General features: G+C 38.6%; 1 protein-coding gene across 1 annotated transcript in view; it reads right to left on the bottom strand.

Moving 5' to 3' along the window:
* Nucleotides 1-2,005: 2,005 nt before the first annotated feature.
* The window catches only part of LOC307009491 (membrane-spanning 4-domains subfamily A member 15-like), a gene marked incomplete at its 3' end in the record, with an annotated part of 53,669 nt that continues 35,656 nt past the window's right edge, over nt 2,006-20,018 (bottom strand). Inside the window, exons 3-6 of the mRNA XM_079633283.1 lie at nt 19,639-19,752; nt 19,498-19,554; nt 2,220-2,321; nt 2,006-2,032 (exon numbers count right to left, since the gene is read on the bottom strand). Of these exons, the coding sequence (XP_079489409.1) occupies nt 2,006-2,032; nt 2,220-2,321; nt 19,498-19,554; nt 19,639-19,752 (300 nt within the window). The remainder of the gene's footprint in view (nt 2,033-2,219; nt 2,322-19,497; nt 19,555-19,638; nt 19,753-20,018) is intronic.

Here is a 20,018-nt window from a genome sequence, read left to right as displayed (position 1 = left end):
GACCCCCAGTCCTCCCATCCACCCTGGACCACCATCCATGAACCCTGTGTTTCCTCCGCCTCCCCTTCCTTGTATGTTATTTTTGATATGTCATTAATATGTCGTGGGGGGGGGGGGGGGTTCTGATACTGTATTTGCTGTTTGTTTATTGTCTAGTTATCTAGTTTAGTCACTCTTGTTCTGTCTATGTTTTGACCCCTTGTGGGTTTTATTTGCATACGGTCTGCATATGGGTTCATCTCCTCCACACCTCATAACTGATGTTGTCTTGATGAGAGAGAACCAGTGTCAGTGTGAGTCAGAGGATCTTTGGTGAATGGAAAGACAAGGCCGCAGCCTGGCACAAGCTTGGGGGTCCTTGGGGGAATTCTAGTTCAGCATCATCTTCACATTAGAATTTCAGAAAGGAACTAAGAGACTAAGAGACGCTGATCTTGTGATCAGTGATTTTTAAAGCGTGAAGATGTCACAGCCTCTGGATGGGGTGTGAGCCAATAAGACGTTTGGAGGGAATTTCTTTACGACCTTCAAGCAGGCCTTTAAACGTGTAATTTCATTGGGTGTTTAACAAAATAATCTTCAAGATTCTTATAATAATAATGCATCACAAAGTTAGCAAATGTAATGTAAATTACCAAATGGGGGACGAAGATTGGAGTTTATAGAGACTAAACATGCCACACATATGATTTTTGTTAACCATAGACAGTATGCTAGTCTGAAACATTAATCCAAAAGAGTTTAAAAGAGAATAGACACATAGGCCAAACCACATAAAAGAAAAATCATGAGATGGGAAATTAGACACATCTTTAGAGTCTTTAGTCTGGCAGCTGTGCTTTGCTCATTTGCTTTTTGGGTACCTTAGGTTTCCTGGATTTGCTGCTCTCCCTGCTTGTTGTAGGTTTTTTTTTTTCTTCAAGGTTAAAACAAAAGACACACGAGACACAATGGGGGATTTGCATCAACAAACCATTTATTTGGTGTACTTTGAATTCTTAATTCTCAATTCTCAAAAAATATTCATCAGATGCAACAATATGAGATATTAATCCCTAATTTTGGCTGGTAGGATCTCCTCACTGTGAATCAGTATCCCTGGGAAGTTACAGATAAGAAATGTTAGTACACAAGACTCATATCGGGTTTAATTTTACTAACAAGGTCCACACACCATATAAATATGTTTATAGGCTGTACTGTGATGAGTGGGAATGTGGGGAAAGCACTGTCACCACTTCAGCAGTCTAGCAGGAGGAACAAGGCTGTAGTTTACAATGAAGTAGGATTGACCCTTGGTTCCTATATTGTTTCCATACGGTGTGCAGTTGTTGTTTTTAATGAGTAGTACATTAGTTGTTTTCTATGTAGCATGACTATTTCAACAATACAAGACTAAATATAGTTTATTAAAAAATATAACATGTCATTGTGGTAGATTGTCCTAGTTTTACAGCGATGAGGTAAGAGGCAGTTTACAATTGAACATTTTCTGGTCGCATTATATTTTCGTTCCATTCTGATAGCTTTACCTTTGGTTGTGGCTTTCTAACCTAAATTTACCTAAATACAAAACTATTGGTTGTTGGGATAAAACGGACTGCCACCCTGGTTATGGTTATTATATAATTTCCACTAAATGGTTTACCTGGTTTAGTGCCACATTGACCACTGTAGAGTCTGAGTTATATGTGGCTTTGCAGGCAGATGCTGAGATGCAGATGGAGATGATGAACTGAGTAATGGAGAACACCAGCAATATTCCAACAATCCCCAGATCATAGCTCTAAAAAATATTCAACAAGATCAAATAAAAGTAGGTTACAAATAATATCCATGAATTATATTGAGTGAGGCTCTAAAAGTTAATATTATACTACATATAAACCGTCATCATATTGCGTTTGAACATTTGAAACAGTGCACAAGTCACACGGACTACTTTCTAATTGTTATGATACTTCTTTGATGCGTTTTGTGTCATTTGAAGAACAATTTCCAGTCGTTAGTCATTATAACTGTATGGAAAAGACTGAAAAGCACAATCTTTATCAGTAAAATTAGTGTTTCAATTAGTAAATGATGACAGTTGTCATTTCTGTAAACAGCAATTAAAGAAAATAACTAATTTAAACTGATTACATTAATATAGTATTGTACATTGTACATTTAGTACCTTCAAATTTAAACAGATGTCAGAAGAATAATCATAGCCATACCCAATTTTGATGGGAAAACAGTCCTATCTCTATGGACATCAGAACAATGGCTGTCCCTGCAGTTATGGCGCTGAACACGTTCATTATAAGAGAAGCTTTCACCTACAGGGGAAGAAGCTGACATGTGAAAGGTGACAGTAATAATAAAGGTGTACACTTATTAAATGTCCTGAACTGCAGGTTTTTAAATCTGTAAATTGATAATGAGTCAGATCTCCTTTTAGTCCATATTCTTTTAGAGAGGATCATATCAAGAGAGGTTCATATATTGTTGTGAATTAATTAGAATAGAAATGTTGAATTCATTATCTTTAATAATAACAGAAACAGTTTTGTCATTTACAAGGTTGTTCAGCTTTAAGAAAAGTCTACCCATGATGCATAGTGGGCGAGAGCGTGCATATAGAAAAAGAGATGAAAGAAAAGTGATTGAGTTCATGTGTGTGCGCTGTATCAATGTGGAATCCTGTTCGTGAATTTCAGTAAACAGTTCGTTTTACTTTAAATCAAGTCGTCAGTGGTCATTACTGCTTGTTAAGGAAGAAAATATACGACATTCTTTGGTGCCGAAAAACCCGGGATAACTTGCAGGCAACATCCGAAATGGCGGAGCGACTTGAAAGACTACTCAGAAAACGGAGAGCTGTACGCGGATCCACGACGAGACTTTTGCAAGACATCGAAACAGAGGTTGGCAAAGAAGAACCGATCGTCTTCAGAACCGGTTCGGAAGAAAGGATCTGCTCATTAATGCGCATATGACCAAGTTGTTGAATCTCTGCCTAGTAAAGAAATCACACGATGTCAGTGCTCTGAGACAACTTTATGATGAATGTGAAGTACAGATCCGTAGCTTAGAATCGCTGGGTGTCGCATCAGAGGCGTACGGCAGCCGGCTGTGCCCTGTTCTGCTACAGATGATTCCAGACGACATTGCTCTCCAGTACAGTCGTCAGAGAGGAACCAGTGATGAATGGAAGGTCTCAGAAGTTATGGAATTTCTACAGAAAGAGATTCTGAGCAGAGAAAGAGCCTTGCAACTGATTAAGCCAGGCCATTCCAAAGACAACCAGAGCTATCACAAACCATTTAAAAGACCAGACACACCAACTGAAATGAAGCTGAAAAAGCATCACATGCCGTCAGCTGCAGTACTGCAAACCGCCAGTCAAAGAATACAGAACTGTCTTTTCTGTGACAGTGCAGCTCACAAAACAGAACTGTGTCCAGGAACTGATATTGCTGCATGAAAAGGAAAATTGATGAAACTGGGACGATGCTTTGTTTGTCTTGGGCCGAAGCACATTGCAAGATACTGTAAGGCCAAGGTGTGCTGTAATGTGTGTGGAGGTAGACATCATAGTGCTGTGTGTGAGACAGGAGAAACAAACGTGATGCAAAACGTGATTATTATTTGTCTGTAATAAACGAAAATATAAATAATCCCACAAAGTTCTGGAAATTAGTCAAGTCTACTACAGTATCGAACTTGTCTCCTAAATTCCCAGATCATCTTAAAATTAAGTGTGGTAAAGGGCAAAGTAATTGCAGATACTTTTAACAACTATTTTATTTCAGCGGGCTCTTTCATTGATTCTTTTAATTCGGGTGCTACTATCTGTAATGAAATTGCCGGACCTACTCATTTTAGCTCTTCACAATTATTTAACTTTGTCCCAATTACTACTGCTCTGGTCCATAAAGCTCTATTAAAATTAGATATATATAAAAAAAGGCAGGAATAGATTAAATTGAGCCCTATCTATTAAAATTGGCAGCTGATCTTGTAGCAGAGCCTATAGCGAATATATTTAATTTAAGCCTTGTCTCCAATATTATACCCAAAACGTGGAAAACTGCAACTCCTTTATTAAAGGGCGGAGATCCTGAAGATCCAAATAATTACCGCCCCATATCTAGATTGCCAGTTTTAGCAAAGGTATTCGAATCATTAATAAATTACCAATTGAAACAATACCTATCTGATAATAACATTCTTCATGATTATCAGTCAGGATTTAGATCCGGACATAGCTGCATTACTGCAGCCATGTCAGTGTCAAACGATATTATAACATCGTTGGACAGCAAAAAGTCATGTGCTGCTTTATTTGTTGATCTCTCAAAGGCTTTCGATTCCGTTGATCATACAATATTGTTACAGAAACTCGCGTCTATAGGCCTCAGTGAAGCAGCATTGAATTGGTTTGAAAATTATCTTTTAGATCGTACACAGTGTGTTTCCGTGGAAAATTACAATTCCCCATTTCTTCACGTAAATATTGGGGTTACTCAAGGATCTATTTTAGCCCCTCTCTTATTCTCTATTTATATTAACGATTTAGGTCATGGAATAGACTCTGCTAAACTACACCTGTATGCAGATGATACAATAATTTATTCTACTGCATTATCCTTAAACCAAGCAATGAAGCAACTTCAGGATGCTTTTCATATTCTGCAACAATCACTGCTAAAGTTAAAATTGGTTTTAAATTCGAAAAAGACGAAATATATTATTTTTGGCCGAGGTCGCTCTAAATTAACTGATGAGATAATTACAAACTCAAAAGGTCAACCATTAGAAAGAGTAAGTTCCTATAAATATTTAGGCATATGGTTGGGCGAAAGATTGGCGTTTGACATACATATCAACAAGTTGTTGAAGAAGCTTAGGCCAAAATTATATTTCTTTTATTGATTAAAATATTGTTTCCCCTACGAGGCCCGAAAGAAAATAATAGAGAGTGCTTTTTTAGCAATAATCGATTACGGTGATCTTTTATATATGCACGCAGCTACATTGCTATTAAAAAAATAGACTCTGTTTATCATGGAGCCTTACGTTTTATCACCGGAGCAGAATCACGGATGCATCATTGTATTCTATATGCTTCCCTATCATGGTTACCTTTACATCAAAGGAGAAAGTTACATATGTATTTATTTATCGCAAAAGCCCTGTTAGGGAAATTACCTTTTTATATTTCAAATCTTCTTAATTATTACAAAAACACTTACTCTACTAGGTCAGGGTCTCATATTCAACTAAAAGTCCCAAGGGTATCGACAGAATTCGGCAAAGGCGCTTTTTCATTTTATGCTCCTTGGGCTTGGAATGAACTGCAAAATGTCCTCAACTTAGATGTACTTCCAACCCTAAGCACTTTTAAATGTCTCTTACAAAATGTTTTAACAGACACTTGTAAATGTTACAATTGATTTGTTTTTACTTTAGTTTTACGATTATTGTGCAATGTGGTGTTGTCTGACTGTTATTTTATATGTGAAACTTGATGTGCTGCTGTCTTGACCAGGTCTCACTGGAAGAAGAGATAGAAATATCTCAATGTGAACTCCTGGCTAAATAAAGGAAATAATAAACACTTCAGACGCTGACTACAAAGATTATGTAGTTTCTTAATTTACTTCACATTCTTTTAAGATGCAGCCCAATAAACAGACCACTGTGCTTCTTCAGACTGTAAGAGCATGGGCAGAAGGACCTGGTGGACGTAAAAGCATTCGCTGCTTACTGGATGGGGGCAGTCAGAGAAGCTTCATCAGTGAGAACACAGTAAGAGCTTTAAAATTGCCTGTGACAAAGCAAGAAACGTTCACTCTTCTGTAGTGGCTATTTTATGATATTCACTGATCTTTAGTAAAATATAGATGATTCAAAGAATGTCACATGTGTGACTCTCACTTGTAGTGAGAGAAGATTCTTTTTATGTACCTGGGAAGGCAGAAGGGAGAGACACTCCAGAGAACAGACGAACAACCTCTGACCTAGATGTCAGAAGACCATTTGATGTAGGGGGGGGGGCTTAGTGACGAATCTAAACTAGTGTTATGGCTTCCTTGTCTATGGAAAACCACTGGATGGAAAACTACTGTGGGAGGAGGGCTCTGAAGAAGAAGACCTTGAATCTTAGATAAAAGCTGGTTCAGTCTGTCTGGGGGTGGGTCACTCTTCTGCACAGGGTAACAACTGTGTACTAGACTGCTCCTATTCTTGCAAGAATAAATACTTTAATTTTATAATTTGACTCTGAGTCTCCCTTACGCAGTGATGTTTGTTTGATGAATTTTTGCCACAACAATTTGGTGTCAGAAGTGGGATTCCTTGGACGATGCCTCCTGGACCTGAGATCGGACGGTGTTTGGCCACCTGGACTGAGTAAGTTCCAGCTCTACCTCGTAAACTTGAGAGAGAGAGGCCGGCCGATGTCAGAGCCCCGGGAGGATCGACCACTGGAAATCAAAAGAACTCAAGGTGGCACAGAACAACATCTCTGAGTAAGGTAATTAAATTCAGTTTAATTGGGGGAAGAGTGAAATTGAACCATATTGGCTGGGAACTGTTTTCTGTGGTAAGGATCTGAAATTAATTGAGGTCTGTGACAGAACAAGATATTTCAAGCAGATAAATAATCTGGAATTAATTGAGAACTGTGACAGACCAAAACATTTCTTACAGATAGGTACCTGAAAATTAATTGTTCCACCACGGAGCAAGTTATTTTTGGGTGAGACTAATTGGGGGAGCCAAGAAAATCGTAACAGATTTTTGGTAAACCATAATTAGGAGAAGCACTAATAGTGCGAACCCAACCGACTTGGGTTTAAAAGAAAAGATCGGGTTTGTTTCAGAGACGTCTGACAAATAAAGAGAACGCGCGCAAAGGAAAATCCACAGAAGACAGTGAAAACAGCCAAAGTATGGGGATGTTTTAAAAGCAAGCTTGCGAAATTTGGTACACCGGTGTTTTGTCAAATGAGATAAAAATTAAGTGCAGAAATGTATGATATTGAGCGCCACAAGATGGTGCGGGAATCAGTTGAACAGGGCAGTGAGAAACAAAGGTTGTTGTGTCTGTGTTCAACGTGTGTAAAAGAGTGAAAAGACAATGAGTTGTTTGGCTTGAAGCAGATAAAAGAGAACAGAGTTGGCTAGAATGTATTGCCATATAGTAAGATTGAATATAACTGATAAAAGGGTTTTTATTTTTCATCCATTAGATGGATGCATGACATTAGATGTCAGAAGATTTTTTTTGTAACAAAAGTTGATCCTCTTTGTGAAGGATTGAGATTTGAGTAATATGACATTTTGGTTTCTGTAAAAACAGTAAGTAGGATAAGGGGGACAGAGACAGTAATGATAATACTTGTTGAATCTGCAGAGTGCAGACTAACCATTTTGAGAAGAAAACAACTGTAGAAAAGGTATGTTATGAAAATAACATTTCTGATAAAATTTATGGAACTATTTATGAACGCCTGTTAAGTCAGATTAAGAAATGGTATGAAAAGTGAGGTTCAGATTAAAGATAATGAATGATAAGGTATTGAGTATGATTAACAGGGATTAACATGAAATAAAGATAATGAATGTTTCATTAAGCAAAATGGGGAACAATTCTATATTTTAGTGGTAAAATAAAGAGTGAAATTATGTTTATTTTTGGTTTGACAACCATTATCTTTTGAACCTAAAGACTCCAGCTATGCTGGGAGTACAGCAACAGCGCATGCTTATTCAGCCCGGCTTCCGGATGTTAAATGTGTACTTGCTATTGTAATCAGTGTTGGTGATAATAATACCGAATTAGAGAGATGTAAAGACATATTTTGGAATTCAATAATGTAAAATGTCGGATATTTTGTTGATATTAAGTCATTGAAGGCAAAAGACATTGTCTGTTTTATAAAGGAAATTATGGGTCGGGGATAATTTCCCTGGACAAGTGTTAAAGTTAAACAGAAACTTTGTGAAAACTTTGTTAAAACAATTTATGCATTTCCGTGCAGTTTATGAAAATGAATGTTCTGCCAATAATGATGAAGATTATGATTTGGCTTGTGTGATAGAATCCGCCACTGGTGGACTGTCAAAGAATAGAGAGAACTGCTTATCAGCTGTGTTTACAAACTGATTGGAACACACTGCTTCAAGTGTGCAGTAAGTTGGAGCTGCTAGAAAGCTCAAGGTAATCGAACTATAGGCAAGGGGACAGAGAATGTTTTAATTGTGGTCAGCTGCGTTTAGCAGTAACTGTAAATGACCACTCAGAAAGGTAGAAAAGAAAGTTGATGGAATGTGAAAGTGACGTGGATTAATGTGGGTTTGAAAGTAGAACAGGATTTGAATGACGATATTAAAGTTTTCGTCTGAGAAAGAACCAAGAATGTGAATGCAGGGCTAAGGGAAGTGAAAAGAATGTGCTAAGTAAATGAAAGAGAAAAGAAAGTTGATAGATGGAAGTCGTAAGTAGATTGAAAGAGAAAAGAAAGTTGATAGATGGAAGTCGTAAGTAGATTGAAAGAGAAAAGAAAGTTGAAAGATTTAAGTCGTAAGGAAATCCTTTTAAAAGGAAAATAACTAAAGTACCAGTAAATGTAGAATTACAGATAGGGAAAATATTTGTAAAGGTAACTAAAAAGATGATTGTCTTTTAATGAAACGCTTAAACATTTTTTTTTTTTTTTTTTGCAGATTGTAATTGAGAATCTGACAACTAAAATTGAGATGTTATAATGAAACGTTATTGAGAAATAGAATAACTACTTGTATTTAAGATCAAATAAGCAGAAGCAGTAGCACTGGGTTGCTAAATGTAAAAACAATTTTGTAGAAAGGGATCTGTTTAAACAAACAGCTTGGTGTTGACCATGAAGGAGCTAGAAGATGATGTTTTGGTTTCAAAAGATAAGCTTTGGGACTTGACTGAAACTGCCAGTGTGGCAGACTCATATGAGTGGAAAATTTGTAATGTCGAAATTTCCTGATATAAGAGTAAAAGACAACTATAAAATTATTTTTATATTGAAAACGTATGTAATTGCTGGCAAAGATGTCTTAAACTGGGCTAGAATTAAAAGATAAAGTAGCTAAAGTAGAGAATGTTTAGTATGAGAAAAAAGTGTACCAAGTCCTGAAGGCCTCAGAGTCTCTCTTTCATTCAATGTCAGAAGGCTGTTATCTTAGCCTGTCATGACAATAAGCTATTTAGTTTCAGTCTTAGGAGGCTGTTTGAAAATATTATTTGTGTAAGAGAGACTGCTGAGTGGAGGAAGGGATTGGTACTCTGTTTGTCTTTCTGTTATCAGGCATGGTAAGGCAAGCTTAAACAAAATAATGATAATGAACCAAAACAAAGCAGCTGACTTTTCTAAAGGGACAAAATGAATAATGAACAGATAGAACATTTGAAAGGCCATGTAAAATTATATAAAAGCTACAGAAAGATGTGAAGGTTAAATCTTATTTAAACCTTAAATATTATACTTTTAGAGTTAATATAAAAAAAAGCGAACATTGTAAATGAGCAGTTAACATGCTGTATGTGTGTCTAGCATAAGTGTGTGTGATGGGGACAGCACTTTATGTCTTGTGTTAGTTTAGGGCAGCTATTCCGCCTGAATAGTGAGTATGTTGTGTCTTTAACCTCTGGAGAGTGTTTTTTTTTCATTACAGATGTGTTAAGGCAAGTGACAAATTGTAAAGGCAAATGCTGAGTGAATCTGATGAGAAGATGATAGAGAACATGGGACGAGCTTTAAGATCACGCTCCGTCTGGTAGTAATTACTTTTGTCATTTATGATGTGGATTTGAATTACTTTTGGATAAGTTTAGGTATTTATATAAATTGGAATTGTGGAGTTGTAGATCATGGGTTGAAATAAAAGAAGATGTTATAGATTTGACAGCAACAACAAAGATGTGACACATTGGCTAAGTCAATATCAAATTATGCAGAGAGCCATATATGATTATCGTAAACAAGAGGAGAATGTTTTTTTGACTGACATTGACCAAGTCTGTACAGCACGACCTGACGAGATGAAACTACTGATGACTTTTAAAAATGGTCGCGAGACAAAACAACAGGGAAAAAAGCAGGATACGCAGTGAGACTGAGGGCCGTTGGCCTTCAAATACTTCGATAAGAAAATGAAATTGTGGCTTTAAGTGAAGAATGTAATATTTTTGTTTCAGAGACAGAGAAAGATGTCTGGAGGAAATTTGTCTGAAGACACTATGTTAAATGTTATGTTAAATTGATGATCGAGTTGTGTCGACCATCAAAAGGGGGATGGTATAACAATTGCCAAATATGGTTTATTTAGGGGTAATTGGGTAAAAGCCCTGAAAGAAGCCATTCTTCTGCCTAACAAAATTGCTGTCTGGATTGTTTCAACAGGAAACGCCAGGACATCGAAGGCCGTGGAAACTACGTACTTTACTATCTGACGATAACCTCGAAAATTTGTTTTGCTTTACAGAGAGCATGCAGGATTGGGAGACAGGGTAAAATGTGCCCAATGAAATAATGGCAGAGCATAACTTTAAAATTTTCCTGTTGCAGAATGTCAGGATGGATTGCATCAAGCTGAACTGATTCTGTTTTTCCAAATGTATGAATACTGACTTGTGAACGATATGTGTTTTTCAGGGGAAAAGGACTCTGACTGTAATAAGCAAGAAATGTCTAATGATAATATGTTTCAATTTGTAAACAGATGGTGAAAATTCCACAGGTCACACCAAAAGGGACGAGGGAAAGACAAGCAGTCACTAACAAAATACTTAAAGTCTCCATTCACAGGTGACAGCAAGCAGGAAGTGGTTCATTCCGGTGGGGGTGTGGTTGTGATCTCAGGAGATCAGTGTGACACCTGGGTCCAAGCCGCTCACCTACACCAACAGGCCGCAACCATCCCATTAGTCCATGGGGCGAGAGGATGTTGGCCAACTAATGAATTAAGAATGTGGTTTTGTGATGATTTTGAGGATTTTATCTGATTATATTAAAATAGGGTTTAGTATTGATATTGGTATATGACAAATGATTTGATTGGTTACTGATTCATTAGAAAATATTTAAGGCAAATGTTTTGAGGAAGAGAAGATCTATTAATTCATGTAAATTATAGGGATTATTGAAGCTTATCAAGTAGAACCACTGCCTGATTGAATTAAAAGTAAAAGAACAAAATATGGTTAGGGAAATGGATATGGGGAAAATGTTGAATGTGTAGGAGTTATGATTGTATGTGTTATTCTGATAATTTTGTTATTCATGGGTGAATGTGAGAAAACTGGAATGTCTGTTCAATTGAAAATGACAGTCTATCTGGATGATGATGATGATGAACAAAATTATGCAGATGATTCAAGTAGAGATTACAGTTTAATGTGTTGGTGTTTTCTTTTCTTTTTGAGAACGATTGATATGTGAAGAGGGTTAAAAGTAGCAGTCATCCGTGTTACGAGATGGCGTACAAGGACAGGGTTTGAAACTGAGGGATTTTTTTATTTATTTTATTTTATTTTTTTATTTTTATTTATTTATTTATTTATTATCTGTTTGTTTTCCTACTGTGCTATAATCTTTTTCCTTACTAGTGTGACTGCGGTAGTGAGCCCGGCATTAGTAAATTGTTTACTTGCTTGCTAAATAATTAATGGGGCTTTCCCCAACAAAAACAGCCTTATGCTTCTTCATTCTAAACTTTTTCTTCACAGGTTCAAGGAGAATGATCTTTTATGATGTGTGATGTAATGACTTGAACTTGCATTTTATTATTATTGTTATTATTATTATTATGTTTGATTAATAATGATAAAAAGTGAGGAGTGTAGTGGCTATTTTATGATATTCACTGATCTTTAGTAAAATATAGATGATTCAAAGAATGTCACATGTGTGACTCTCACTTGTAGTGAGAGAAGATTCTTTTTATGTACCTGGGAAGGCAGAAGGGAGAGACACTCCAGAGAACAGACGAACAACCTCTGACCTAGATGTCAGAAGACCATTTGATGTAGGGGGGGGGGCTTAGTGACGAATCTAAACTAGTGTTATGGCTTCCTTGTCTATGGAAAACCACTGGATGGAAAACTACTGTGGGAGGAGGGCTCTGAAGAAGAAGACCTTGAATCTTAGATAAAAGCTGGTTCAGTCTGTCTGGGGGTGGGTCACTCTTCTGCACAGGGTAACAACTGTGTACTAGACTGCTCCTATTCTTGCAAGAATAAATACTTTAATTTTATAATTTGACTCTGAGTCTCCCTTACGCAGTGATGTTTGTTTGATGAATTTTTGCCACAACACTTCATACTTTCGGCTCTGCAGCACCAGTAACATCAAGGCGCAACACAGTGAAAGTCGTTCTGCAAAGTATCTGGAACAAAGAGCAGAAGGTGGAAGTAGAAGCGCTCAAGACTCCCCAAGTGTGCAGTGCTGTGATGAAGATTCCAGGTGAGCACATCCAAGCAGAGTTGAAACGAAAAGGCTTGCAGTTGGCAGACTACCCAGACCCCAGCACTTGTGATACAGAGTTGTCTATGCTGATTGGTGCAGACTATTATTGGCATATAGTATCAGGCCAAGTGGAAAGAATCACAGACGCACTTGTGGCCATTGAGAGCATTTTTAGATGGTCAGTGCAGGGCCCAGTCACAATGTCCAGTGTTTCTGACACAGCATGCATGCACATTCAAATTAAATAAGACACGCTGGTCTCAGAACGTCTGAAAGCCTTCTGGGAAATAGAGTCCCTTGGCATTACCATGCAGCAGACAGACAGCCCTGAGGAAGAGGAGGCTCTTCACATGTTTGAAAAAACAACTCAGTACAAAAACGGGCGATATGAAGTTGAGCTGCCATGGCGACCTGACAAACCAGATCTCCCAGATAACTACAGAATCGCAAGGAAAAGATTTGAAGGACTCAAAAGAAAGTTGCAGTCAGATGTAGTGCTGTATCACAGATATAATGTAGTTGTGAATGATTACCTTGAGCAAGGCATCGTCGAAGACGTGATGGAGGATGGATCATCTCCAAACGCCGTAAAGTATTACATGCCTCATCATGCTGTTCTTCGGGAAGACAAGGTAACGACAAAGCTCAGAGTAGTGTTTGATGCTTCATCACATGACATTGGCTTTCCATCACTAAATGACTGTCTACTTACTGGTCCTAACCTGAATCCAAATCTGCTCAGCATACTCATAAAATTCAGACTGAATGAGATTGCATTTACCGCAGACATCAAGAAGGCTTTCTTGCAGATTTCTCTTGCTGAGAAGGACAGAGATGCAGTGCGGTTCCTCTGGCTCACTGCACCACCCCATGAAGACGCAGGTGAGAATCTGCGTGTGCTACGGATGACGAGAGTGGTGTTTGGAGTGTCCACCAGCCCATTCCTCCTGGCAGCTACAGTGAGAAAGCATCTGAAGGAATATGAAGACCAACTTCCTGAGGTAGTAAAGATAATGAAAGAATCACTTTATGTTGATGACTTAATCTCAAGTGCAAGTGATGTCGAAAATGCCTTCTCCATAACTACTGGTGCAAGGGAGATTATGTCTGCAGCTGGCATGGACCTTTGCAAGTGGACAACCAACTGTGCTGCATTAACCCTCTGAGGTCGGCAAACGCGCGGGCGCGTTTTGCTCGTTTTTTTTTTACATAGCAGCAAAATAGACCTAAAATACTCCGTCAGTTTTGGTCATACAGCCTTAAGAAATATGAAAAAAATAAGCTGTTAAATGTCTACTTTTTTATGTGTCCACTTACAATCGAAATAAAACATTGTGCTTTTGTAAAATAAAGAAAGTAAACAGGGAGTGCTTTATGCGTCTCCGTGAACTTTTTTTCTGAAGCACGTCTCTAAACTCAAACAAAACTCAGCGAATACTTTTCACTCAGACATGAGATATATATCTCTATAATCATTTAAGTGTGTAGTTTTAAATTATCTAATTCAAAACTAAAATAAATATTCTCTGTTTATGTAATCTATATATAAAGAGCGAGAGATCAGCCGGTCTCATTATCGTTCTGGCAGCTCATTACTCTGCTAATGTGACACGCCCATCGAGAGTAGCCTGGGTTTCCCCAGACTGCCTTTGCGCAGCGCAATTTTATTCTCGCTGAAAGGCTGAAAGGCAGTCTGGAAACCATGGACCTGATTTTCGCCTCGTTTAGGGAACCAATCACAGAACGGGGAGGGAGCAGCAAGACGATGACGACATCTTTGCGACACAACTAAGCAGTTTGTTTATATCTATGGAGTCAACATGGCAGCAGACGCGAAGCTACCTTTTGATGCAGCCTTATATATTGTTTTAAGTAGTTTAGATCGCAATTTGATTTAGAAAAAAGAGCAGCGTTTGGCGTTAAACCATTTCTCTACATACGTCAAACGTATGGAAACGATTGGCTATGAGCTACGTACAGGCGCATTTGATAGACATTCTTAGCACCCAATAAACGGCGCCGGCGCATTCGTAAACCACGCCTCAAATACGAGAAAATGAACATGTGGTTCCCAGACCCAAGTCTCAACGAGAATTGGGTCTGGCGTTAGCCAGGCTACATCGAGAGCGCGCCGCTATTCAAACGCAGATCTGAAGCAACACATGCAAACCAGTCAACGCCCACAACAGCTGGATAACACACTCGCTGTGAGGAATAATAATATCGTGATAATTCTGGAAATTTTACCTCAAACGTGCTGGAGTAGCCTAACAACGGATCCTGCTGCAGATCATCAGTAAGTGCTTTGTTCTAATCGCGATATGAAATGGTGTCTGTAAACCGCAAAAGACTGTTTAAATTTGAATCGCGTTTCTGTGTTTGAATGAATGAACGGCACAGACGCATGTGTTGTTTAGCTACTACAGCTCGCGCGTGTCTGTGTGTGAATGAAACTATCTATATTGCCTACTGAGATGAGTAAAAATCGACTGAATACGTTGAAATAAAATTTGTCTTTGTATAAGCAACATATTAAACTGCAAATTAACATTTATGCTATAGGCTAATATATATTAGCCTATAAAAGACAATATGTTACAGACGAAATATGAAAGACAACATTTCGTTTTGGATAGATTATAAAGTTTGTACTGCCACATCAAAACCTAATTTACAAGGTGCAAACAAAATCTTAAAAGGTCAATATAAGCCTTCTCTTTAAATTATTTTTGTGTTTTATTAGTGACAAATTTGGGGAAAGGATAGCCTACATAATCCAAAACTTTCTGAAAATACTAATGAGAATTAACTGCACAATTACTAGAAATGTTTACCTTGGATATTATACAATTTGCAAGCATACACAGTTTGTGGAAAAATACACTTTTTTCAAGATGTTTCCAACTCTGAACCAATTATGTAGTTATATATATATATATATATGTATGTGTGTGTGTGTGTGTGTGTATATATATATATATGTGTGTGTGTGTGTATGTATATATATATGTGTGTGTGTGTTGTCTTTGCATTCTTTCCTGTGGCTCAGTGACACCTGAATGAAAGGCTCATTAGTATGCAGCATTAGCAGGTCTTTGTCTCCAGGTGTGAATGAGGACATTATTCATGACCTTGTTGGATCATTCATGCCCACCTGCATATTGCCTTTCCAAACAAAAAGTGTCTTACAAAATTTAAATCAATCTATTGTTTAATGTGAACGATTAGCCCGGATGATTTTCAGATCATTTTAAAGTAAAAACTCTAGCCGACAACCTCCATTAGTCAAAAGTATTGTGGGAATATGTGAAGTTGGTCGTTTGTGGTCTTATATCAGACAATTTAAGTTTGAGTTTTTTGAATAACCACGCATAAATAATATTCTCTCAAAAATGCAAACATGTACATACATGTTGCTCACATATTATGATAGCCATGTTCGTGCTAAATACAGTGTAATTACACCTTTGCCATTAATATGTTTATAAGCAACTGAAAAAAAATACAAAATATCAGGGCATGTCAAAACATCTCAAGGACCCCAAAAACACCTTAGACTCCAGAGGGTTAAAGGAGAAATGGAAGACAACAATGAGTGAACCTGCAGAGGAGACGGAAACGCATGGATCAGTGCTGAAGGTACTAGGCTTGGTATGGAGAACTTAAACGGATGAATTCGTCTTTGACCTGACTGCATTCCTGGATGCTGTAGCTAAAAGAGAGAATAATAAAAGAAGTGTTCTAAAGCTCTCTGCTCGCATATTCGACCCAATAGGCTTTCTTACCCCATTCACTGTACGAGTGAAATGCCTTTTCCAAGAGATGTGGATACGAGGCCTCGGCTGGGATGAGGAGCTGCCCACAGATCTTGCACAAGAATGGCAAGGATGGTGTTCAGAACTTCCACAGATCCACCGCATACACATTCCTCGTTGGTATGGAATAAAATCAGTGCACAGACACGACGCACATCAACTCCATGTGTTTTGTGATGCAAGCGAGAAAGCTTATAGTACTGTTGCTTACCTGCTGCGAGTAGCTGATGATGGAGCAAAGACCACATGCCCTTGTTGCTTCAAAGTCCAGGGTAGCCCCCCTGAAGAAGATCTCACTGCCCCGTCTTGAGCTGATGGGAGCAGTGATTGGAGCAAGACTAGGAAACAGTCTGTTAAAGCCTCTGAATATGGAGCTCAATCAAGTTTATATGTGGAGGGATTCGATGATTGTGCTGCAGTGGATTCGCAGTCCAGCTCACAAATGGAAACAGTTTGTGTCAAACCGAGTGTCAGAAATCCAGTCTTTAACCAATCCTGCAATGTGGTCTCACTGTAAAGGCAAGTTCAAAGTTCAATCCTGCAGACCTTCCCACCAGAGGTCAGACTGCAGCTAACCTGAAGGAAAGTGAACTGTGGTGGAAAGGACCTTCATTTCTGACTGCACGAGTCTATTGGAAGAGAGCGATGAAGACCAAAGCGATGAAGATGTGACTAGTGAGCTAAAGCAAGGTCAGCAGATCGTGCAACTCAGTAGCGGCAGTGACGAAAAGGGAATGGAGCCTGTGCTGGATTTACTGAAGTACAGTAAGCTGAAGCGAGTTCTGCGAGTCACCGCTTGGATCAAGAGGTTTGTGCACAATGCAAGTTCAAGCTCCAAGATGCGAGGTGAGTTGACTGCTGATGAAATGTTTGAGGCTGAGAAGTACTGGGTAAAGGTGACACAAGATAGCAGCTTTAGTCATAAAATCAGTTTGCTGAAAGCTGGTAAGACCCTGAACGCAGATTCAAAAATCAGAGACCTAAACCGTTTCATTGGTGAAGATGAATTGCTCTGTGTTGGAGGCAGACTGCAACAGTCAGACTTTAGTTACAGAGAAAAACATCCATGGATTCTGCCCAGCAAAGACAGATATTGTGAGCTGCTGGTTCAGCACAATCATGAATTTATCATGCATTCTGGTCTGAGAGACACACTAGTGCAAATTAGAAGCAGATACTGGATTTTGCGAGCAAGACAAATTGTGAAAACTATTCTGTCAAAATGTACGGTGTGCAAAAGATTTAAAGCAAAGCCCGCACAGCAGGACACTGCTCCATTACCACGAGACAGAATATCAGAGACACCCCCATTTGAAGTAACTGGCATAGACTTTGCAGGTCCGCTGTATGTGAAGAATGATCGTGCACTATGCAAGGCTTATGTTGCTCTGTTCACATGTGCTGTCACTAGAGCAGTGCATTTGGAGCTGGTTTCAAGTCAGTCAACAGAAAGTTTCTTGTTAGCACTGAAGCGATTTGTCTCCAGAAGAGGGCTGTGCAAGGTCATATATTCAGACAATGCCAAAACCTTTAAGAGAGCAAACCAAGACCTTAGTGAGCTGTGGAAAGCCATCAAAGATCCACAAATTCTGGAATACTTCTCAGGGAAGGGCATCACTTGGCGTTTCATTGTAGAACGAGCAGCCTGGTGGGGTTGATTTTGGGAGAGGCTTGTAAGGTCTGTGAAAATGAGCCTGATGAAGGTGCTAGGACAGGCATCGCTCACCTTTGAAGAAATGTCTAAACTCCTTGCAGAAGTAGAGGCCACACTGAATTCCAGACCCCTCACCTTTGTCCACAATGAGCTCGACGAGCCGCAGCCACTAACACAAGCACACTTCCTGGTGGGTGAACGACTCACTTCACTGCCTCCAAAACCATTTCCGGCAGACTATGATCATCCCACTGTGAGTAAAGAGGATATGACAAAAAGATGGAGATACAGGAACCGACTCATGACCAACCTGTGGAATCGCTGGAGGAAGGAATATTTACTGGACCTGAAATCTGCACATTCCTGCAACACACAGAAACCCACTGAGTTGAAGATGGGTGACATTGTTCTCATAGGAGATGCCAACATGCCGAGACAAACCTGGAAATTAGGAAAAATTGCTGTTTCCAGGCCGAGATGGCAAAGTTAGATCCTGTGCTGTTCGCACATCCACAAGGACTGTGTTAAAGAGACCCGTTCAATTGCTTTATGCATTAGAGATTTAAGTTGATGAACATTTGTTCATGGGGGGAGGATGTTGTGAATTAATTAGAATAGAAATGTTGAATTCATTATCTTTAATAATAACAGAAACAGTTTTGTCATTTACAAGGTTGTTCAGCTTTAAGAAAAGTCTACCCATGATGCATAGTGGGCGAGAGCGCGCATATAGAAAAAGAGATGAAAGAAAAGTGATTGAGTTCATGTGTGTGCGCTGTATCAATGTGGAATCCTGTTCGTGAACTTCAGTAAACAGTTCGTTTTACTTTAAATCAAGTCGTCAGTGGTCATTACTGCTTGTTAAGGAAGAAAAGATACGACATATATAAATGAAAAAAATCATTTATATATACATTTTGACAGAATAGCAAAATGTTATGTAAAAATCGCTTTATAGGAGATCTACATTTCTCAATTTCATTAAACTAATCACTGATCACTCGATGGCAGGGACTGGGGATGAGCACATGTGGATGTGTTGTAGTGTTGCCATGGTCATTTATGTGTATTTGTGTTCTGAACCATCCCCCCCATCCCCCCCCCCCCCCACACACACACACACACACACACACACACCATATTCATTTCCTATGTGGTGTCTACAGAGCCCAAAACATCCTGAGTGGGACTTTTTTTTTTTAAACTAACATACAATCAGAAACCATTTAAAAACATTCTGTGTAGATATAGTCAGTGTGAGAAAAGTCAAGTTTCATGCCATGTAGATGAAGGGATAATTTTAGTTTTTTAATATTATAGCGAAGATCATTTGCAGTTTCCCACGACCCCAACAGCACATGCGGGTTACAGGCTTTGCTGATAACAGATGATGATATCTGGACGGCTGCTAGATGATTGACAGCTTGTAATGTTTCAATCACACAGTTTCTTGAGTAATAATAGTGTTTGAATACATTAGAAACAATGTGGCAGAATAAAGTTATCACACACAGATTTCAGCACATGATGTACATACCACACACAGATGCAGTTTATTCTGCGCAGCAACAGACAGAGATCCAGCACTGATGAACTGAGAGAAACAAGACATTTCACACTTCATTCTGGACATTAAAGAGAGAGAGTCTCTAAAGTAGAACCATTAAATGAAACTTACAATAATGGATCCCCAGTAGGTGATGCCACTGAAGACAGAGATATATGGGTCATAGAAGGGGGTGCGTACGATACCAAATAAAAAAATCACCACTCCAATCATTATCTGGACCGTCTAGACAGAGCAGATATGAGTCAAGTACTGTTCTTAATAATGACCACACACACACACACACACAGAAGCTATATTAATGTGTTATGCACTATACAGTCTCAAGGCGATCAGACCTGATCTCATGAATGTGTCTCTTTCGCACGCATTGTGTTTATCGTTCAATTTTTACGCAAAAATGAGTTTTACGTGCTACACAGTTTTCACCTTTATTGCATGTAATACACACACACCCCACACCACTACACTCTAAAAAGTTCAACTATGAT

Source organism: Phoxinus phoxinus, assembly GCF_949152265.1.
Source record: "Phoxinus phoxinus genome assembly, chromosome: 13".
Lineage (NCBI taxonomy): Eukaryota > Metazoa > Chordata > Actinopteri > Cypriniformes > Leuciscidae > Phoxinus > Phoxinus phoxinus.
The sequence above is the reverse complement of the archived record's forward strand: the minus strand, read 5'-3'. Positions and strand labels throughout refer to the sequence as shown.